Source organism: Oncorhynchus kisutch, linkage group LG28, assembly GCF_002021735.2.
Source record: "Oncorhynchus kisutch isolate 150728-3 linkage group LG28, Okis_V2, whole genome shotgun sequence".
NCBI lineage: Eukaryota > Metazoa > Chordata > Actinopteri > Salmoniformes > Salmonidae > Oncorhynchus > Oncorhynchus kisutch.
The window spans coordinates 45,678,613-45,701,388 of record NC_034201.2 but is presented as its reverse complement, the minus strand read 5'-3'; the positions used below and the strand labels follow the sequence as shown (position 1 = coordinate 45,701,388).

Genomic DNA, 22,776 nt, shown 5'->3' with positions numbered 1-22,776 from the left:
GCAGCACCTAGATCTTATGCACAGATTCTGTCAGACCTGGGCCCTGACAGTAAATCTCAGTAAGACCAAAATAATGGTGTTCCAAAAAAGGTCCAGTCACCAGGACCACAAATACAAATTCCATCTAGACACTGTTGCCCCAGAGCACACAAAAAACTATACATACCTTGGCCTAAACATCAACACCACAGGTAACTTCCACAAAGCTGTGAACGATCTGAGAGACAAGGCAAGAAGGGCATTCTATGCCATCAAAAGAAACATAAATTTCAACATACCAATTAGGATTTGGCTAAAAATACTTGAATCAGTCATAGAGCCCATTGCCCTTTATGGTTGTGAGGTCTGGGGTCCGCTCACCAACCAAGACTTCACAAAATGGGACAAACACCAAATTGAGACTCTGCACGCAGAATTCTGCTAAAATATCCTCCGTGTACAACGTAGAACACCAAATAATGCATGCAGAGCAGAATTAGGCCGATACCCACTAATTATCAAAGTCCATAAAAGAGCCGTTAAATTCTACAACCACCTAAAAGGAAGCGATTCACAAACCTTCCATAACAAAGCCATCACCTACAGAGAGATGAACCTGGAGAAGAGTCCCCTAAGCAAGCTGGTCCTGGGGCTCTGTTCACAAACACAAACACACACAGCAGCACAAATAGACCCAACCAAATCATGAGAAAACAAAAAGATAATTACTTGACACATTGGAAAGAATTAACAAAAAAACAGAGCAAGCTAGAATGCTATTTGGCCCTACACAGAGAGTACACAGCGGCAGAATACCTGACCACTGTGAGTGACCCAAAATTAAGGAAAGCTTTGACTATGTACAGACTCAGCGAGCATAGCCTTGCTATTGAGAAAGGCCACCGTAGGCAGACATGGCTCTCAAGAGAAGACAGGCTATGTGCTCACTGCCCACAAAATGAGGTGGAAACTGAGCTGCACTTCCTAACCTCCTGCCCAATGTATGACCATATTAGAGAGACATATTTCCCTCAGATTACACAGATCCACAAAGAATTCGAAAACAAATCCAATTTTGAAAAACTCCCATATCTACTGGGTGAAATTCCACAGTGTGCCATCACAGCAGCAAGATTTGTGACCTGTTGCCACAAGAAAAGGGCAACCAGTGAAGAACAAACACCATTGTAAATACAACCCATATTATGCTTATTTATTTTATCTTGTGTCCTTTAACCATTTGTACATTGTTAAAACACTGTATATATATATATAATATGACATTTGTAATGTCTTTATTGTTTTGAAACTTCTGCATGTGTGATGTCTACTGTTAATTTTTATTGCTTATTTCACTTTATATATTATCTACCTCACTTGCTTTGGCAATGTTAACACATGTTTCCCATGCCAATAAAGCCCTTGAATTGAATTGAATTGAGAGAGAGAGAGAGTGAGAGAGAGTGAGAGAGAGTGAGAGAGAGAGCGAGAGAGACAGAGAGAGAGCGAGAGAGACAGAGAGAGAGCGAGAGAGACAGAGAGAGAGAGCGAAAGAGACAGAGAGAGAGAGCGAGAGAGACAGCGAGAGAGACAGAGAGAGAGAGCGAGAGAGACAGAGAGAGCGAGAGAGAGAGCGAGAGAGCGAGAGAGAGAGCGAGAGAGAGACAGAGAGACAGAGAGAGAGTGAGCAAGAGAGACAGAGAGAGCGAGAGAGACAGAGAGAGAGACAGAGAGAGAGTGAGCAAGAGAGACAGAGAGAGCGAGAGAGACAGAGAGAGAGAGACAGAGAGAGAGACAGAGAGAGAGAGAGAGAGAGAGAGACAGAGAGAGAGAGAGAGAGAGAGAGACAGAGAGAGAGAGAGAGAGACAGAGAGAGAGAGAGACAGAGAGAGAGAGAGACAGAGAGAGAGAGAGAGAGAGAGAGAGAGACAGAGAGAGAGAGACAGAGAGAGAGAGAGAGACAGAGAGAGAGAGACAGAGAGAGAGAGACAGAGAGACAGAGAGAGATAGAGAGAGAGAGATAGAGAGAGGGGGGGTGTGAAGAGGAGGAATTCGATTCTGACCTTTGAGCTGATGTATGACCTCTGACCTGGTCAGTTTAGGAGATAGTCCAGGCTGTCCGCTCCACCCAGCACCAGCCTCCAACGACAGGTTTCTGCCAGACTCCTGGTCAACACACAAACAAACAAACAAACACACACACAAACAAACAAACAAATACACACACACAGAGCGAGACAGTCAGTCAGAGAGAAAGACAGACAGCAGATGATTGTACAATAGTGCAGGGTTAGAGACACGAGTTGTATAGGATAAGAACCAGGTGGTTGTGCAGGTTGAATGAGTCTGGAGAAACGGATAGTGCAGACAGTCAGTCAGACAGACAGACGCTAGGTGGCTAGGACATCAGTTACAGGTGACCTGACAACGACACAGGCGCCGGTCGAAGACAGGGAATCCAGAGGGAATACAGCCACAGGATACAACGAGTGACAACACACCCATTCTGCTGCAGTAGCTGCGATGGCCTGGAGGGCAGGCTTTCCCCGGAGCAGAGGCCGGGGTTCAGGCTGTACCCCCTCCACCCACCACTCAGAGCTCATCTGGTCTACCACCACCTCCCCTCGTTCCCCGGGGTCGTAGGTCAACGGCTCCTCCTCGTCTGTCCCGTACTCAAGGTCGATTTCTGTTACCGAGCCCACCGGGGAATTGACCTTCCGGACGGTCTTTCTGACCGGGTGGGAGCCCGGACCCGGTGTGTGTCCGGTGGCCTGGGTCGTAAACGCAGCGACCGCCATCTGACTCCGTAGCAAGGCTTCTCGTCTGAGCCGGTCCCCCAGTCCGCCTACCAAGGCCATCGTCCCCGCCTTACTCCCTCCCCCACCGTGGTGGGCCTTCTGGGTGGCCCGGGGAACCCAAACATCCCTACTGCCCCCGGTGTCCAGCAGCCCCTCCTCAGGGTGGCTGATGCTGTCTACTGTGTCTGTGTAGTGGACCCTGTTCTGGGCCCGAAAAACAGCACCACCACTGTGTCTGGGTGAAGGCTCTTTGGCTTCGGGTCTGCTGCTGTGGTGGTGGTGGTGGTGGTGGTGGTGGTGGTGGGGCTGAGGTTGGTGTCTGGGGCTGTGGTAGTGGGGATCATCAGGATGGTGGCTGGGCCCGGCTTGGGACTGCCTGCGGTGGCGACGGTGACTATAGTCCTCGTCGACACTGTTATCCTCTTCATCGGTGACCTCTGGGATGCTGAACAAGTGCTCGTTGTGGTGATGATGACCCTGCTGATGGTAGTGGTAGGCCTGAGTCTGGGCCTGAGGAGGAAGCTTCAGGATCTTCTCCACAATCTCCTCGTCACTGTCCGGCACCTCCCACTGGTCTGGCTACAGGGGTCATGGGTCAAGGGTCATCGAGGAGGAGGTGTAACAGGTTGAAGGTACGAAGGTTGGATGAGGTAGGAGGTCAGAAAGGAACAGTGGAGAGTGTGAGGGTGGAGTGGAGAGAGTGAGGGTGGAGTGAAGAGAGTGAGGGTGGAGTGAAGAGAGTGAGGGTGGAGTGGTGGGCAGGACAGGGAGACAGTGAAGAGAGTGAGGGTGGAGTGAAGAGAGTGAGGGTGGAGTGGTGGGCAGGACAGGGAGACAGTGAAGAGAGTGAGGGTGGAGTGAAGAGAGTGAGGGTGGAGTGGTGGGCAGGACAGGGAGACAGTGAAGAGAGTGAGGGTGGAGTGGAGAGAGTTAGGGTGGAGTGGTGGGCAGGACAGGGAGACAGTGAAGAGAGTGAGGGTGGAGTGAAGAGAGTGAGGGTGGAGTGGTGGGCAGGACAGGGAGACAGTGAAGAGAGTGAGGGTGGAGTGAAGAGAGTGAGGGTGGAGGGGTGGGCAGGACAGGGAGACAGTGAAGAGAGTGAGGGTGGAGTGAAGAGAGTGAGGGTGGAGGGGTGGGCAGGACAGGGAGACAGTGAAGAGAGTGAGGGTTGGGAGTGAAGAGAGTGAGGGTGGAGGGGTGGGCAGGACAGGGAGACAGTGAAGAGAGTGAGGGTGGAGTGAAGAGAGTGAGGGTGGAGGGGTGGGCAGGACAGGGAGACAGTGAAGAGAGTGAGGGTGGAGTGAAGAGAGTGAGGGTGGAGGGGTGGGCAGGACAGGGAGACAGTGAAGAGAGTGAGGGTGGAGTGAAGAGAGTGAGGGTGGAGGGGTGGGCAGGACAGGGAGACAGTGAAGAGAGTGAGGGTGGAGTGGTGGGCAGGACAGGACAGGGAGACAGTGAAGAGAGTGAGGGTGGAGTGGTGGGCAGGACAGGACAGGGAGACAGTGAAGAGAGTGAGGGTGGAGTGGTGGGCAGGACAGGACAGGGTGACAGTGAAGAGAGTGAGGGTGGAGTGGTGGGCAGGACAGGACAGGGAGACAGTGAAGAGAGTGAGGGTGGAGTGGTGGGCAGGACAGGACAGGGAGACAGTGAAGAGAGTGAGGGTGGAGTGGTGGGCAGGACAGGACAGGGAGACAGTGAAGAGAGTGAGGGTGGAGTGGTGGGCAGGACAGGACAGGGTGACAGTGAAGAGAGTGAGGGTGGAGTGGTGGGCAGGACAGGACAGGGAGACAGTGAAGAGAGTGAGGGTGGAGTGGTGGGCAGGACAGGACAGGGTGAAAAGAAAATGAATCAAAACGGTGAGTGAATTCAAGAGTGAAAGAGAAAAAAACAAAACAAACAAACATAACCAAAACAGAGGCTGTCCTCCACAGCCTGATCAGGTGTGTGTGTTATGGTGTGTGTGTGTTATGGTGTGTGTGTGTGTTATGGTGTGTGTGTGTGTTATGGTGTGTGTTATGGTGTGTGTTATGGTGTGGTGTTATGGTGTGTGTTATGGTGTGTGTGTGTGTTATGGTTGTGTGTGGTGTTATGGTGTGTGTGTGTGTTATGGTGTGTGGTGTGTGTATGGTGTGTGTGTGTTTATGGTGTGTGTGTGTTATGGTGTGTGTGTGTGTTATGGTGTGTGTGTGTTATGGTGTGTGTGTGTGTTATGGGTGTGTGTGTGTTATGGTGTGTGTGTGTGTTATGGTGTGTGTGTGTGTTATGGTGTGTGTGTGTTATGGTGTGTGTGTGTTATGGTGTGTGTGTGTTATGGTGTGTGTGTGTTATGGTGTGTGTGTGTGTTATGGTGTGTGTGTGTGTGTTATGGTGTGTGTGTGTGTGTTATGGTGTGTTGTGTGTGTTATGGTGTGTGTGTGTTATGGTGTGTGTGTGTGTTATGGTGTGTGTGTGTGTTATGGTGTGTGTGTGTTATGGTGTGTGTGTGTGTTATGGTGTGTGTTATGGTGTGTGTTATGGTGTGTGTTATGGTGGTGTGTTGTGTTTGGTGTGTGTGTGTTATGGTGTGTGTGTGTGTTATGGTGTGTGTGTGTGTTATGGTGTGTGTGTGTTATGGTGTGTGTGTGTTATGGTGTGTGTGTGTGTTATGGTGTGTGTGTGTTATGGTGTGTGTGTGTGTTATGGGTGTGTGTGTGTTATGGTGTGTGTGTGTGTTATGGTGTGTGTGTGTTATGGTGTGTGTGTGTGTATGGTGTGTGTGTGTGTTATGGTGTGTGTGTGTTATGGTGTGTGTGTGTGTTATGGTGTGTGTGTGTGTTATGGTGTGTGTGTGTTATGGTGTGTGTGTGTGTATGGTGTGTGTGTGTATGGTGTGTGTGGTGTGTTATGGTGGTGTGTGTGGTTATGGTGTGTTGTGTGTTATGGGTGTGTGTGTGTGTTATGGTGTGTGTGTGTTATGGTGTGTGTGTGTGTTATGGTGTGTGTGTGTTTGATGGTGTGTGTGTGTGTTATGGTGTGTGTGTTGTGTTATGGTGTGTGTGTGTGTTATGGTGTGTGTGTGTTATGGTGTGTGTGTGTTATGGTGTGTGTGTGTGTGTTATGGTGTGTGTGTGTTATGGTGTGTGTGTGTGTTATGGTGTGTGTGTGTGTTATGGTGTGTGTGTGTGTTATGGTGTGTGTGTGTGTTATGGTGTGTGTGTGTGTTATGGTGTGTGTGTGTGTTTATGGTGTGTGTGTGTGTTATGGTGTGTGTGTGTGTTTGGTGTGTGTGTGTGTTATGGTGTGTGTTGTGTTATGGTGTGTGTGTGTGTTATGGTGTGTTGTGTGTTATGGTGGTGTGTGTGTGTTATGTGGTGTGTGTGTGTTATGTTGTGTGTGTGTTGATGGTGTTGTGTGTGTTATGGTGTGTGTGTGTTTATGGTGTGTGTGTGTGTTATGGTGTGTGTGTGTTATGTGTGTGTGTGTGTATGGTGTGTGTGTGTGTTATGGGTGTGTGTGTGTTATGGTGTGTGTGTGTGTTATGNGGTGTGTGTGTGTTATGGTGTGTGTGTGTGTAGGGTGTGTGTGTGTGTTATGGTGTGTGTGTGTGTTATGGTGTGTGTGTTATGGTGTGTGTGTGTGTTATGTGTGTGTGTGTGTTATGGTGTGTGTGTGTATGGTGTGTGTGTGTGTTTATGGTGTGTGTGTGTTATGGTGTGTGTGTGTTATGGGTGTGTGTGTGTTATGGTGTGTGTGTGTGTTATGGTGTGTGTGTGTTATGGTGTGTGTGTGTGTTATGGTGTGTGTGTGTTTATGGTGTGTGTGTGTTATGGTGTGTGTGGTTGTTATGGTGTGTGTGTGTGTATGGTGTGGGTGTGTTTATGGTGGTGTGTGTGTGTTATGGTGTGTGTGTGTTATGGGTGTGTGTGTGTTATGGTGTGTGTGTGTGTTATGGTGTGTGTGTGTTATGGTGTGTGTGTGTGTATGGTGTGTGTGTGTATGGTGTGTGTGTGTGTTATGGTGTGTGTGTTATGGTGTGTGTGTGTGTTATGGTGTGTGTGTGTGTTATGGTGTGTGTGTGTTTTATGGTGTGTGTGTGTGTTATGGTGTGTGTGTGTTATGGTGTGTGTGTGTTATGGTGTGTGTGTGTGTTATGGTGTGTGTGTGTGTTATGGTGTGTGTGTGTGTTATGGTGTGTGTGTGTTATGGTGTGTGTGTGTGTGTTATGGTGTGTGTGTGTGTGTTATGGTGTGTGTTGTTATGGTGTGTGTGTGTGTTATGGTGTGTGTGTGTGTTATGGTGTGTGTGTGTGTTATGGTGTGTGTGTGTGTATGGTGTGTGTGTGTGTTATGGTGTGTGTGTGTGTTATGGTGTGTGTGTGTTATGGTGTGTGTGTGTGTTATGGTGTGTGTGTGTGTTATGGTGTGTGTGGTGTTATGGTGTGTGTGTGTTATGGTGTGTGTGTGTGTTATGGTGTGTGTGTGTTATGGTGTGTGTGTGTGTTATGGTGTGTGTGTGTTATGGTGTGTGTGTGTGTATGGTGTGTGTGTGTGTTATGGTGTGTGTGTGTGTTATGGTGTGTGTGTGTTATGGTGTGTGTGTGTGTTATGGTGTGTGTGTGTGTTATGGTGTGTGTGTGTTATGGTGTGTGTGTGTGTATGGTGTGTGTGTGTATGGGTGTGTGTGTGTTATGGTGTGTGTGTTATGGTGTGTGTGTGTTATGGTGTGTGTGTGTGGTGTGGTGTGTGTGTTGTGGGTGTTTGGTGTGTGGTGTTATGGTGTGTGTGTGTTATGGTGTGTGTGTGTTATGGTGTGTGTGTGTGTTATGGTGTGTGTGTGTGTTATGGTGTGTGTGTGTTATGGTGTGTGTGTGTTATGGGTGTGTGTGTGTGTTATGGTGTGTGTGTGTGTTATGGTGTGTGTGTGTTATGGTGTGTGTGTGTTTATGGGTGTGTGTGTGTTATGGGTGTGTGTGTGTTGTGTTATGGGTGTGTGTGTGTGTTATGGTGTGTGTGTGTGTTATGGTGTGTGTGTGTGTTATGGTGTGTGTGTGTGTTATGGTGTGTGTGTGTGTTATGGTGTGTGTGTGTGTTATGGTGTGTGTGTGTGTTATGGTGTGTGTGTGTGTTATGGTGTGTGTGTGTGTTATGGTGTGTGTGTGTGTTATGGTGTGTGTGTGTGTTATGTGTGTGTGTGTGTTATGGTGTGTGTGTGTGTATGGTGTGTGTGTGTGTTATGGTGTGTGTGTGTGTTATGGTGTGTTGTGTGTGTTATGGGTGTGTGTGTGTGGTTATGGTGTGTGTGTGTGTTTATGGTGTGTGTGTGTGTTATGGTGTGTGTGTGTGTGTTATGGTGTGTGTGTGTGTGTTATGGTGTGTGTGTGTGTATGGTGTGTGTGTGTGTGTTATGGTGTGTGTGTGTGTTATGGTGTGTGTGTGTGTATGGTGTGTGTGTGTTTGTGGTGTGTGTATGGTGTGTGTTATGGTGTGTGTGTGTGTTATGGTGTGTGTGTGTTATGGTGTGTGTGTGTGTTATGGTGTGTGTGTGTGTTATGGTGTGTGTGTGTGTTATGGTGTGTGTGTGTTATGGTGTGTGTGTGTGTTATGGTGTGTGTGTGTTATGGTGTGTGTGTGTGTTATGGTGTGTGTGTGTTATGGTGTGTGTGTGTGTTATGGTGTGTGTGTGTTATGGTGTGTGTGTGTTATGGTGTGTGTGTGTGTATGGTGTGTGTTATGGTGTGTGTGTGTTATGGTGTGTGTGTGTTATGGTGTGTGTTATGGTGTGTGTTATGGTGTGTGTTATGGTGTGTGTTATGGTGTGTGTTATGGTGTGTGTTATGGTGTGTGTGTGTGTTATGGTGTGTGTGTGTTATGGTGTGTGTGTGTGTTATGGTGTGTGTGTGTGTTATGGTGTGTGTGTGTGTGGTATGGTGTGTGTGTGTTATGGGTGTGTGTGTGTTATGGTGTGTGTGTGTTATGGTGTGTGTGTGTTATGGTGTGTGTGTGTTATGGTGTGTGTGTGTGTTATGGTGTGTGTGTGTTATGGTGTGTGTGTGTTATGGTGTGTGTGTGTGTTATGGTGTGTGTGTGTTATGGTGTGTGTGTGTGTTTGGTGTGTGTGTGTGTTATGTGTGTTTGTGTTATGGTGTGTGTGTTATGGTGTGTGTGTGTGTTATGGTGTGTGTGTGTTATGGTGTGTGTGTGTGTTATGGTGTGTGTTATGGTGTGTGTTATGGTGTGTGTATGTGTGTGTTATGGTGTGTAGTGTGTGTTATGGTGTGTGGTGTTATGGTGTGCTGTGTGTATGGTGTGTGTGGTGTGTTATGGTGTGTGTGTGTGTTATGGTGTGTGTGTGTGTTATGGTGTGTGTGTGTTATGGTGTGGTGTGTGTTATGGTGTGGTGTTATGGTGTGTGTGTGTGTTATGGTGTGGTGTGTGTTATGGTGTGTGTGTGTTATGGTGTGTGTGTGAGTTATGGTGTGTGTGTGTTATGGTGTGTGTGTGTGTTATGGTGTGTGTGTTTATGGTGTGTGTGTGTGTTATGGTGTGTGTGTGTTGTTATGGGTGTGTGTTATGGTGTGTGTTATGGTGTTGTGTGTTTATGCGTGTGTGTGTGTATGGCTGATGTGTGTGTTAATGGTGTGTCGTGTGATGTTATGGTGTGTGTGTGTGTTATGGATGTGTGTGTGTGTTGATGGGTGCCCTGTGTGTTATGGTGTGGTGTGTGTATGGTGGTGTGTGTGTTTATGGTGCTGTGTGTGTGTATGGTGTGTGTGTGTTATGGTGTGTGTCGCCTGTTATGGTGTGTGGCGTGATATGGTGTGTGTGTGTGTTAGGGTGTGTGTTTTTGTGTGTGTGTGTTATGGAGTTGACTGTGCGTGTTATGGTGTGTGTGTGTGTCTATGGTGCATAGTGTGTGTGTATGGTGGTGTGATGTTGTTTATGGTGTGTGTGTGTGTTATGGTGTGTGTGATGTTATGCGTGTGTGTGTGTAGTTATGATGTGTGTGTGTGTGTTATGGTGGTGTGTGTGTTATGGTGTGTTGTGTGTGTTATGGTTGTGGTGTGTTGTATTATGGTGTCGGGATTAGATCGTTACGTCGGACTCCTGATGCTCTATTAGAACTCGTGTGTGTGTGATGGGTGTGTGTGTTATGGTGTGTGTGTGTGTATGGTTGTGCATTGTGTGTTATGAGTTGTTGTGTGTGTCATGTGTGTTTGTGTGGTTATGGTGTGTGTCGATGGTGGTGGTATTGTGTGTGTGTGTTATGGGTGTTGTGTGTGTATGGTGGTGTTATGGTGGGTGTATGGGGTGTGTGTTATGGTGGTGTGTGTGTGTTATGGTTGTGTGTGTGTGTTATGGTGTGGTGTGTGTTGTTATGGTGTGGTGTGTGTGTTATGGTGTGTGTGTGTTGTGTTATGGTGTGTGTGTGTGTTACATGGTGTGTGTGTGGTTCTGGTGTGTGTGTGTGTTATGGTTTGTTGGTGTTGTGTTATGGTGTGTGTGTTGTGTATGCGTGTGTCTGTGTGTTATGGTGTGTGTGTGTGTTATGGTGTGTGTGTTGGGTTATGGTGTGTGTGTGTGTTATGGTGTGTGTGTGTGTTATGGTGTGTGTGTGTGTTATGGTGTGCTGTGTGTGTTATGGGTGTGTGTGTGTATGGTGTGTGTGTATGGGTATGTTGTTTGTGTTTTATGGATGTGTGTGTGCTGTGTTTTATGGTTGTGTGTGTGTGTGTTATGGTGTGTGGTGTTATGGGTGTGTGCTGGTGTGTTATGGTTGTTTGTTTGTGGGGTGTTATGATGTGTGGTCGTATGGGTGTGTGTGTATGGGTGTGTGTGTGTGTTATGGTGTGTGTGTGTGTGATGGTGTAGGGTGGTGTGTGTTATGGTGTGTGTGTGTTATGGTGACTGTTTTACCCTGTTGGCTCCGGTGGTGTACCCCCGGGCCAGGGCGGATCCAGGGGGGTCAGAGTAGAGGTCATCCTCCTCTTCCTCCAGGATATCAGACAGGTCAGATCCCCTACTGCCTCTCTGGCTCCACCGGACCGGCAGTATACCGCTGAAACCACAGGACAGAACCAACACAACACAACACACTTACAGACCGGCAGTATACCGCTGAACCACAGGACAGAACCACACAGCACAACACACTTACAGACCGGCAGTATACGCTGAACCACAGGACAGAACCACACAGCACAACACACTTACAGACCGGCAGTATACCGCTTGAACCACAGGACAGAACCACACAACACACTTACGAGACCGGCAGTATACCGCTGAACCACAGGACAGAACCACACAGCACAACACACTTACAGACCGGCAGTATACCGCTGAACCACAGGACAGAACCACACAGCACAACACACTTACAGACCGGCAGTATACCGCTGAACCACAGGACAGAACCACACAACACACTTACAGACCGGCAGTATACCGCTGAACCACAGGACAGAACCACACAGCACAACACACTTACAGACCGGCAGTATACCGCTGAACCACAGGACAGAACCACACAACACACTTACAGACCGGCAGTATACCGCTGAACCACAGGACAGAACCACACAGCACACTTACAGACCGGCAGTATACCGCTGAACCACAGGACAGAACCACACAACACACTTACAGACCGGCAGTATACCGCTGAACCACAGGACAGAACCACACAGCACAACACACAGCCAATATCTAACTCAGACAAAATATACAAATCTACATTTAGAGTCGATATTATTTTAGTGCTATTAACTGTAGGTGCCAATAAAAGTGGAACATTAATTTATTAGGTACATTTGCGCTAAATTGTACTATGAGCGCTGGTATATCTTGATATCCTGCCTCTATCCTCAATGCTTCCTGGTCTGAAGCACCCTGTTGATACATAAGAGATACTGATCCCAGGCTTTTCCTAGAGCTAGGGCAGTAACTGATTAATCTAAACAAGAGATACTGATCCCAAGGCTTTTCCTAGAGCTAGGGCAGTAACTGATTAATCTAAACAAGAGATACTGATCCCAAGGCTTTTCCTAGAGCTAGGGCAGTAACTGATTAATCTAAACAAGAGATACTGATCCCAAGGCTTTTCCTAGAGCTAGGGCAGTAACTGATTAATCTAAACAAGAGATACTGATCCCAAGGCTTTTCCTAGAGCTAGGGCAGTAACTGGTTAATCTAAACAAGAGATACTGATCCCAAGGCTTTTCCTAGAGCTAGGGCAGTAACTGATTAATCTAAACAAGAGATAATGATCCCAAGGCTTTTCCTAGAGCTAGGGCAGTAACTGATTAATCTAAACAAGAGATAATGATCCCAAGGCTTTTCCTAGAGCTAGGGCAGTAACTGATTAATCTAAACAAGAGATACTGATCCCAAGGCTTTTCCTAGAGCTAGGGCAGTAACTGATTAATCTAAACAAGAGATACTGATACTAAAGGCTTTTCCTAGAGCTAGGGCAGTAACTGATTAATCTAAACAAGAGATACTGATCCCAAGGCTTTTCCTAGAGCTAGGGCAGTAACTGATTAATCTAAACAAGAGATACTGATCCCAAGGCTTTTCCTAGAGCTAGGGCAGTAACTGATTAATCTAAACAAGAGATACTGATACTAAAGGCTTTTCCTAGAGCTAGGGCAGTAACTGATTAATCTAAACAAGAGATAATGATCCCAAGGCTTTCCTAGAGCTAGGGCAGTAACTGATTAATCTAAACAAGAGATACTGATACTAAAGGCTTTTCCTAGAGCTAGGGCAGTAACTGATTAATCTAAACAAGAGATAATGATCCCAAGGCTTTTCCTAGAGCTAGGGCAGTAACTGATTAATCTAAACAAGAGATACTGATCCCAAGGCTTTTCCTAGAGCTAGGGCAGTAACTGATTAATCTAAACAAGAGATAATGATCCCAAGGCTTTTCCTAGAGCTAGGGCAGTAACTGATTAATCTAAACAAGAGATAATGATCCCAAGGCTTTTCCTAGAGCTAGGGCAGTAACTGGTTAATCTAAACAAGAGATACTGATCCCAAGGCTTTTCCTAGAGCTAGGGCAGTAACTGATTAATCTAAACAAGAGATACTGATCCCAAGGCTTTTCCTAGAGCTAGGGCAGTAACTGATTAATCTAAACAAGGGTGCTGGGTGATGTTGGCACTTTTCAACCTGTGTGTGAGGGCATGACCACTGATCTCTCTCTCTAAGAGTTTCTACCTGAACCGGCGTTATCCAAATCATCAGAGGATTAAAACACAGTTAGTACTAGCCAATGTGAGGGGAACATAGGGACGACAAAGATTACTTCAGAGGTGTCTGTTGTAGCTTGTAGATTGTATCTTCCCAGGAAACTGGCCATGACATTTAAAAGGTATTTGGTAATTTGTCCTATTCATTGTTGATGTAATCCCCAAAATGTTTTGCATGTCAGCAATCAAGTTTTCAAGATACAGTATATAACTTTCAATATACAGAAATACAGCCGGTATTATGCATTTTGTATCATATGATGTAAAACATAATACCGGCTGTATTTCTGTATATTGAAAGTTATATACTGTATCTTGAAAACTACCTACCCACAGTACCTACCTACATACAGTACCTACATACAGTACCTACCTACAGTACCTACCTACCCACAGTACCTACCTACATACCCACAGTACCTACCTACCTACAGTACCTACCTACCTACAGTACCTACCTACCTACAGTACCTACCTACAGTTCCTACCGTACCTACCTACCTACCTACCTACAGTACCTACCTACCTACCTACCTACCTACCTACCTACCTACCTACCTACATACCCACAGTACCTACCTACCTACAGTACCTACCTACAGTACCTACCTACCTACAGTTCCTACCTACATACCCACAGTACCTACCTACATACAGTACCTACCTACAGTACCTACCTACAGTTCCTACCTACAGTTCCTACCTACATACAGTACCTACCTACAGTACCTACCCACAGTACCTACCTACATACAGTACCTACCTACAGTACCTACCTACAGTTCCTACCGTACCTACCTACCTACCTACAGTACCTACCTACCTACCTACCTACAGTACCTACCTACATACCCACAGTACCTACCTACCTACAGTACCTACCTACAGTACCTACCTACCTACAGTTCCTACCGTACCTACCTACCTACCTACCTACCTACAGTACCTACCTACCTACAGTACCTACCTACCTACCTACCTACCTACCTACCTACCTACCTACCTACCTACAGTACCTACCTACCTACATACAGTACCTACCTACATACAGTACCTACCTACCTACCTACCTACCTACCTACCTACCTACCTACCTACCTACCTACAGTACCTACCTACAGTACCTACCGTACCTACCTACCTACAGTCCCTACCTACCTACCTACAGTACCTACAGTACCTACCCACCTACCTACAGTATCTACCCACCTACCTACAGTACCTACCTACCTACCTAACTAACTAATTAATTAACTAACCAACCTGCTGCCTGTTGAAGCCTGTGTCCTGGTCCTGACTGAGGAACTCCTCCATGGACACCAAGCGTGTGGTCGGCCTCTCCATGGAGTAGTCTGGTTCTGAATCCAGGGGAGAGGTGGCTCTGGGGGGCCGGAGAGGCTGTGTGTCCAGGGGGTTGATGAGGTCCCCAGCGGGTGGCACAAGGGCCTTGGGCGGGGTGGGGTAGGGCTCAGGGGTTGAAAGGTTGACACGGGAGTCGTCCTCCACAGGGAGAAAGTCTGTGATGGACATGACAGGACGGAGAACTCTGGGGCGGTCTGTGTCTGCTCTGCTCTGCTCCGTGGCCACTGCTGGGCCTAGATGTGGGCTCTGGTTGGAGGACAAGGATATACAGTATTACATACGCTTAGTCAACATAGTTACAGTAATGTAGACTAGATAACGACAGGTGAGTTCTAGAGGTTCTAGATGAGTGTTCTAGAGTAGGTGAGTTCTAGAGTTCGAGATGAACATTCTAGAGCAGGTAAGTTCTAGATGAGTGTTCTCAAGCAAGTGAGTTCTAGATTAATGTTCTAGAGCAAGTAAGTTCTAGAGTTCTAGATGAGAGTTATAGAGTAGGTGAGTTCTAGAGTTGTAAATAAGAGTTATGGAGCATGTAAGTTTTAGAGTTCTAGATGAGCATTCTAGAGCAGGTGAGACCTAGAGTTCTAGATGAGTGTTCTAGAGCAGGTGAGTTCGATATGAGAGTTCTAGAGCAGGGGAGTTTTAGAGTTCTAGATGAGAGTTCTAGAGCAGGTGAGTTTTAGAGTTCTATATGACAGTTCTAGATGAGAGTTCTTAATACGAGTTCTAGAGCAGGTGTTTAAGCAGTGTTGTACATACCGTTGTGTTGATGTGAGAAGCTGATGGTAGCATGGCCTGATAGGCTGACGGTACTGATGGTAACTTGGCCTGATAGGCTGATGGTAACTTGGCCTGATAGTTTAGTGCTACTGGAGATGACATAGCCTCAAGCACTGCCAAGGCAGCCCAAGGGGGGACAGGAGATTTTGCTAAGGGGTTAGCCCAGACCTCCGCGTACGAGGCAGGGTGTGGGGAGCAGGCCTCTGTGTGGAGGGCCCCGTTAGGGCCCATGGCGTGGGCGATGTCTAGTGGCGGCGAGGCAGTGGCGTAGGGCAGCGTGGACACTTTGGCAGCTGAGTTTCCGTAAGATGGGGATTGGGGCTGGACGGGTGGTGACGAAGACAGGTAGGGGGGGCGACGGGTGGACAGGAGTTGACTGATGCACTGGGGGTGACTGGTAGGGGGGCGACTGGTGGACAGGAGTTGACTGATGCACTGGAGGTGACTGGTAGGGGGGCGACTGGTGGACAGGAGTCGACTGATGCACTGGGGGTGACTGGTATGGGGGCGACTGGTGAACAGGAGTTGACTGATGCACTGGGGGTGACAGGTAGGGGGGCGACTGGTGGACAGGAGTTGACTGATGCACTGGAGGTGACTGGTAGGGGGGCGACTGGTGGACAGGAGTCGACTGATGCACTGGGGGTGACTGGTATGGGGGCGACTGGTGAACAGGAGTTGACTGATGCACTGGGGGTGACAGGTAGGGGGGCGACTGGTGGACAGGAGTTAACTGATGCACTGGGGGTGACTGGTAGGGGGGCGACTGGTGGACAGGAGTTGACTGATGCACTGGGGGTGACTGGTAGGAGGGCGACTGGTGGACAGGAGTTGACTGATGCACTGGGGGTGACTGGTAGGGTGGCGACTGGTAGATAGGGGTTGACTGACGAATGGGGGGTGACTGGTAGGGTGGCGACTGGTGGACAGGGGTTGACTGACGAACGGGGGTTGACGAAGAGCAGGAGGCAGCCGAAGCCTGGCCGGTCATGATGTTGGACAACTTGGCGGGCACATTGACTGGCTGGGAGTCGATGGACTCCCCATGGGCAGACATGGTGCGCACAGTGAGCTCGTGGGCTGCCATCAGGGACTGGATCTGAGACGGGCCCATCAGGGCACTGCCCGCCGTTGGGGATGACACCTCCAACACCTAGGGTATTGCAGGAGAGGAGAGAGGGGTCAACAGCACAGACACACACTATCCTCACACCTCTGAGACAAACAATAGAAAAGTCAGCAGCGTGGGACAAGGCATCACTACAGTCGAAGCTGAATCACCGACAAATACTGTGGAACACAAACACACACCACTGTCTTGAGAAAGAGAGCAATACAGAACCTCTCTTAAAACACTGGCCTGACAGACACTCTCAACGGGCCTTTAGAGCCCAGAACCTCTCCTAAAACACTGGCTTGACAGACACACTCAATGGGCCTTTAGAGCCCAGAACCTCTCCTAAAACACTGGCCTGATAGACACACTCAACGGGCCTTTAGAGACCAGACCCTCTCCTAAAACACTGGTCTGACAGACACACTCAATTCTAACTAATTTCAGAACTATCCCTCCCATCATAATTTCGTCGTCTTTTACATCCAAAACCTAAAACACTCTGCTCTGTGTCCAGTGAAGAAACACAATACTACAGTTCTCGCCTTTCTCTTGTCAGCGTAGATTGTGTATCCGGTGACGCGGACCCCGTTGGAGGTCCCAGCAGCATCGATGGTGACAGGCAGCCAGCTGATGAGGGCGATTCCCGGGGATGGCCCCTGCTCCAGCTGCACGCCCAGAGGAGCGTCTGGGGGGCCTGGGAGACGAGGGATTAAACATCAAACCACGAGCAAATCTCAGCTCATAAACAGCCCCCTGACTACATTCCTCTTCTCTAATCAGGGACTGTTTTAAAGACAGAGGACACCAGTTGAGTGGAATCTCTGGCAAATCACTGACATGAATCAAACTAGCTTTCATGTAGAAACATAAAACCAGCAGTTCCTCAACCCTCCTTACTTGGACTTGAGTATCTCTGATCTTCAGTATCTCTCACCCGTCTCGCAACACGTACCTGCGGCCAACGTGGTGAAGGTGGTGGTGGCGGTCTTGTGTTCCCGTCTCTCCTGGGGAATCTCCCAGGGGGTTTGGTGCGGCTGAGCTTCCACCTTGACTTGGTACTGAAGGCTGGGCGTGAGGTTACCGAGGCACAGTGAGTAGCTGCCAGCCTTCACCAGTTCCATCTCCTCCTCGTTCAAGGACACAACATGCACATAGTTACTGTTGCTCGGCAGCCAGGCCAGGCTGGCCGAGGTGGCGGTTACCCGGTCAACTCTGAGCTGGGTGGGCGCCACACACACGTCCCTGCCCACCAGTAATGAGCAACGGAGCTGGTCTGAGTTGCCGCGCTCTGTCAGGCTCTGCACAGACACTCGGTAGGCCTTGAGGGTGACGTCTAGTCTCTCTAGGACAGCTTTAGTCTGGGAGCCGAAGGGCACGTTGAGCTTCAGCTCCTGGTCCACGTATACATTGTAGCTCCACACGTTGCCCCAGCCCGCCGGCACCAGCGGTCCGTCCCAGCTGATAATGATGCTCTTGGCCAGCTGCTTGATGAGGGTGAGCTTGCGCGGGTAAGGCACAGTGCCCACCCCCACCTCTAGGTCCAGATCCAGGCCGTTGGTGAGGGGGGCTGGGAGGGATGGATCCGAGGGGAACTGCTCCCCTGAGGGGACGGAGAGAGAATTCGGGACGGAGGCTGCTGGCGTAGGGTCTGTCCTCTCAGAGGTACCTGGGCCCCCAAGGCAGAGGTGGTGCTGGTGACTGGCGCTGTGCAGGCTGCTGTCCAGCAGGGAGTTGTGGGATATATCCGTGCCCTCTGGAACGTGGGCGCTTATCATGTCGTCGTCTGAGACACGCTCCACAAAGTTGGAGGGGACCAGCCCTCTTCGCCCGTCCATCAGCTCTCCTGAAGAGGGACAGAGAGAGAGGGGACTTCCGTTTGGTGTTTTGTTTCAGATACTAAAAACTTTGACAGTGTTAAAAAAAAACTTTTAGTGTTAACATGTCAAATTGTAACTTTCAGTGTTAACACGTCAATGTTAAATTGTAACTAAGTGTTAACATTTCAACATAAAAAAAAATCGAAATATCAGTGTTAACATTTCAGTGTAAATTTTTATACTTTCAGTGTTAAAACGTAAGGTTTTGGAGAAGTCCCACCTTCATAGAAGCCATCGTCATCCATACCGCCATAAACATATATGTACTCCCCAGCGGTGAGAGGCAGCTCCACCTCTGGGTTATCATTGGGACCATCATAAGGGTTATAGCTGGAGAAAAATAAAGCCATATTATCAACGCTAAAGTATTAGAAACACAACTCATACCATTGTCATTGTTAACTGTTGTTATACCGAGATTCTCTGTGAAACAGAAGAAGAAGAAACATTCTTTAATTCTTTCTACTAATTAACGCCACTAAATCTAGCATCTAAACAATAACTAAGAAAAATCAACAACAAAGTGAGGTCATACTGCTGATTTGGCCGACGCTCTGTCTGCCAGTCCTTACCTGTATCTGGCAATGAACACCTGTAGCTGGGAGGCTCCCCTGAGAGCTGTGTAAGGCGCTGGGGATACATCGATGTCCAGCTCCTCCACTTCACTGGCCGTGTCAACCTGACAACATGACAGTCAACAATGAGGCTCTGGAAACATGTTGTACTCTGTGCTGGTTGGTGGGTAAGAGCTTGACGCCAGCAATTTAAAGTCCCGCAGGGTTTTGTCCAGGAAAATATTATATATTCATGAAGAAAAAAAAATGTATAGCACTCACTGGAATGTAAAGTGTCTTTAGATAAAAGCGCTTGCTAAATGGTATATACTTCGTATTGGAACTTTGATCTGTCATCAGAGGTCAAAACCTTCCCACCCCCTGGCTGGATCAATGCCTCCTGAATAGCAGAAGGCCACAATGATTATTATTGTTTTTCTGTCATCGACTTACTCCCTCTACATCAGAGATTCTACAAAGAGATTTATGAATAACGTGGGGCAGCTGGGTACAGTTCACAGTGGATTGGGACTAACAAGCTGCTTAAACAGTACCTTCTCTCAAAATACTCCCAGCATCAGCTTAATGATGACCGCCTATGTTTTCCTCTGGCTAATACTGCAGGCCGACACAAACACACAAACACCCTATTCCGTACAGGCTACAGTGCACTACTTCCCTATATAGTGCAAAACGTTTTGACCAGGGCAGATTCGGTTCCAATAGACACACTGATATAAAAACACACTGATATAAATGTTGAGTGTGTTTGTTCGTCGTCTGGTCGTATGACTAGTTATAGGGTATGAATGATACACTACATGTAAACAATGAGAAAAACAGATATCGTATTTGTAGCTCCCCGCCTGGGAAAAAACCTTTTCAGGATAATCACACACAACTACTACAACCTTTTATAATCCAAAACAGAATCCACAGCACTGGGATTATCTCACTAAATATGAGCTTTAGAGAGCCAGCTGTTGTTGGTAGTGTCTGGCTGGATGGATGGATGGATGGATGAGAGGGAGGATAGACACTCACTACAGAGAGACTGGATGAGAGGGAGGATAGACACTTACTACAGAGACTGGATGAGAGGGAGGATAGACACTCACTACAGAGAGACTGGATGAGAGGGAGGATAGACACTCACTACAGAGACTGGATGAAAGGGAGGATAGACACTCACTACAGAGACTGGATGAGAGGGAGGATAGACACTCACTACAGAGACTGGACGAGAGGGAGGATAGACACTCACTACAGAGAGACTGGATGAGAGGGAGGATATATACCCACTACAGAGAGACTAGATGAGAGGGAGGATAGACACTCACTACAGAGAGACTGGATGAGAGGGAGGATAGACACTCACTACAGAGACTGTATGAGAGGGAGGATAGACACTCACTACAGAGACTGGATGAGTCTGACATGCAAATCCACAGGACTAATAATGCCATTTATTGGAGACAACCCATGATCTGGAGGACTTGAGGAATATTTGAGTCCAATTGATTGAAAATAGCTTCGCAGTTATTCTCATGACAAAAAAAAACATTTGTGCGAGTGTCGCAAATTATAGTACATGCTAATATTTTTGCTACTGTACCAGAGTTAAACTAAAACTAAAATTCTGAGTCAGTCTGAAATGTCCACAGTTATGCCCTTAGTAAGACTACTCCACCACCACACATGATTCCAGGTCATGTTTTAAAGTTAAACGGGAAACTCTCCATATGAAATCAATTGTGATTCTCCCTAGTGAATAGTGATTCTCTGTAGTTATTCTCCAAAGTGAGTGGTGATTCTCCGTAGTGAGTAGTGATTCTCCCCAGTGAGTAGTGATACTCCCCAGTGAATAGTGATTCTCCCTAGTGAGTAGTGATTCTCCCCAGTGAGTAGTGATTCTCCCCAGTGAGCAGTGATTCTCCCCAGTGAGCAGTGATTCTCCCCAGTGAGTAGTGATTCTCCCCAGTGAGTAGTGATCCTCCTTAGTGAGTAGTGACTCTCTCTAGTGATTCTCCCTAATGAGTAGTGATTCTCCCTAGTGAGCAGTGATTCTCCCCAGTGAGTAGTGATCCTCCTTAGTGAGTAGTGACTCTCTCTAGTGATTCTCCCTAGTGAGTAGTGATTCACTCTAGTGATTCTCCCTAGTGAGTAGTGATTCACTCTAGTGATTCTCGCTAGTGAGCAGTGATTCTAGCTAGTGAGCAGTGATTTTCTCTAGTGAGCAGTGATTCTCCCTAGTGAGTAGTGATTCTCCCTAGTGAGTAGTGATTAAACCTAGTGAGTAGTGATTCTCCCCTGTGAGTAATGATTCTCTCTAGTGATTCTCCCTATTGAGTCGTGATTCTCTCTAGTGATTCTCCCTAGTGACTAGTGATTCACTCTAGTGATTCTGCCTAGTCAGCAGTGATTCTCCCTAGTGAGCAGTGATTCTCCCTAGTGAGCAGTGATTCTCCCTTGTGAGCAGTGATTCTCCCTAGTGAGTAAGGATTCTTCCCAGTGAGTAGTGATTCTCTCTAGTGATTCTCCCTATTGAGTCGTGATTCTCTCTAGTGATTCTCCCCAGTGAAGTCGTGATTCTCCCTAGTGAGTAGTGATTCTCCCGAGTGAGTAGTGATTCTCCCGAGTGAGTAGTGATTCTCCCGAGTGAGTAGTGATTCCCCCGAGTGAGAAGTGATTCTCTAGTGAGTAGTGATTCTTCCTAATGAGTAGTGATTCTCTCTAGAGATTCTCCCCAGTGAGTAATGATTCTCCGTAGTGATTCTCCCTAGTGAGTAGTGAATCTCCCTAGTGAGTAATGATTCTTCCCAGTGAGTAGGGATTCTCTCTAGTGATTCTCCCTAGTGAGTAGTGATTCTCTCTAGTGATTCTCCCTGGTGAGTAGTGATTCTCCCTGGTGAGTAGTGATTCTCCCTGGTGAGTAGTGATTCTCCCTGGTGAGTAATGCTTCTCTCTTGTGAGCAGTGATTCTCCCTAGTGAGCATTGATTCTCCCTAGTGAGCATTGATTCTCCCTAGTGAGCATTGATTCTCCCTAGTGAGTAGTGATTCTCCCTAGTGAGTAGTGATTCTCCCTAGTGAGTAATGCTTCTCTCTTGTGATTCTCTCTAGTGAGTAATGCTTCTCTCTTGTAATTCTCTCTAGTGAGTAGTGATTCTCCCTAGTGAGTAGTGATTTTCCCTAGTGAGCAGTGATTCTCCCTAGTGAGCAGTGATTCTCCCTAGTGAGCAGTGATTCTCCCTAGTGAGCAGTGATTCTCCCTAGTGAGTAGTGATTCTCCCTAGTTAGCAGTGATTCTCCCTAGTGAGTAGTGATTCTCCCTAGTGAGTAGTGATTCTCCCTAGTGAGTAGTGATTCTCCCTAGTGAGCAGTGATTCTCCCTAGTTAGCAGTGATTCTCCCTAGTGAGTAGTGATTCTCCCTAGTGAGCAGTGATTCTCCCTAGTGAGTAATGATTCTCCCTAGTGAGCAGTGATTCTCCCTAGTGAGCAGTGATTCTCCCTAGTGAGCAGTGATTCTCCCTAGTGAGCAGTGATTCTCCCTTGTGAGCAGTGATTCTCCCTTGTGAGCAGTGATTCTCCCTAGTGAGTAAGGATTCTTCCCAGTGAGTCGTGATTCTCTCTAGTGATTCTCCCTTGTGAGTAATGATTCTCCCTGGTGAGTAGTGAATCTCCCTGGTGAGTAGTGATTCTCCCTGGTGAGTAGTGATTCTCCCTGGTGGGTAGTGATTCTCCCTGGTGAGTAGTGATTCTCCCTGGTGAGCATTGATTCTCCCTAGTGAGTTGTGATTCTCTCTAGTGATTCACCCTTGTGAGTAATGATTCTCCCTGGTGAGTAGTGATTCTCCCTGGTGAGTAGTGAATCTCCCTGGTGAGCATTGATTCTCCCTAGTGTGTAGTGATTCTCCCTAGTGAGTAGTGATTCTCCCCAGTGAGTAATGCTTCTCTCTTGTGATTCTCTCTAGTGAGTAATGCTTCTCTTTTGTGATTCTCTCTAGTGAGTAGTGATTCTCCCTAGTGAGTAGTGATTCTCCCTAGTGAGTAGTGATTCTCCCTAGTGAGTAGTGAA

At 47.6% G+C, this 22,776-nt stretch overlaps 1 protein-coding gene across 1 annotated transcript in view; it reads right to left on the bottom strand.

Annotated features, from left to right (window-relative positions):
* The window catches only part of tspoap1 (TSPO associated protein 1), a 193,411-nt gene that overhangs the window by 44,477 nt on the left and 126,158 nt on the right, over nt 1-22,776 (bottom strand). Inside the window, exons 16-26 of the mRNA XM_031807691.1 lie at nt 18,717-18,823; nt 18,365-18,474; nt 17,220-18,110; nt 16,810-16,961; nt 15,374-16,303; nt 14,272-14,616; nt 11,187-11,203; nt 11,020-11,094; nt 10,670-10,811; nt 2,481-3,356; nt 2,043-2,145 (exon numbers count right to left, since the gene is read on the bottom strand). Of these exons, the coding sequence (XP_031663551.1) occupies nt 2,043-2,145; nt 2,481-3,356; nt 10,670-10,811; nt 11,020-11,094; nt 11,187-11,203; nt 14,272-14,616; nt 15,374-16,303; nt 16,810-16,961; nt 17,220-18,110; nt 18,365-18,474; nt 18,717-18,823 (3,748 nt within the window). The remainder of the gene's footprint in view (nt 1-2,042; nt 2,146-2,480; nt 3,357-10,669; nt 10,812-11,019; nt 11,095-11,186; nt 11,204-14,271; nt 14,617-15,373; nt 16,304-16,809; nt 16,962-17,219; nt 18,111-18,364; nt 18,475-18,716; nt 18,824-22,776) is intronic.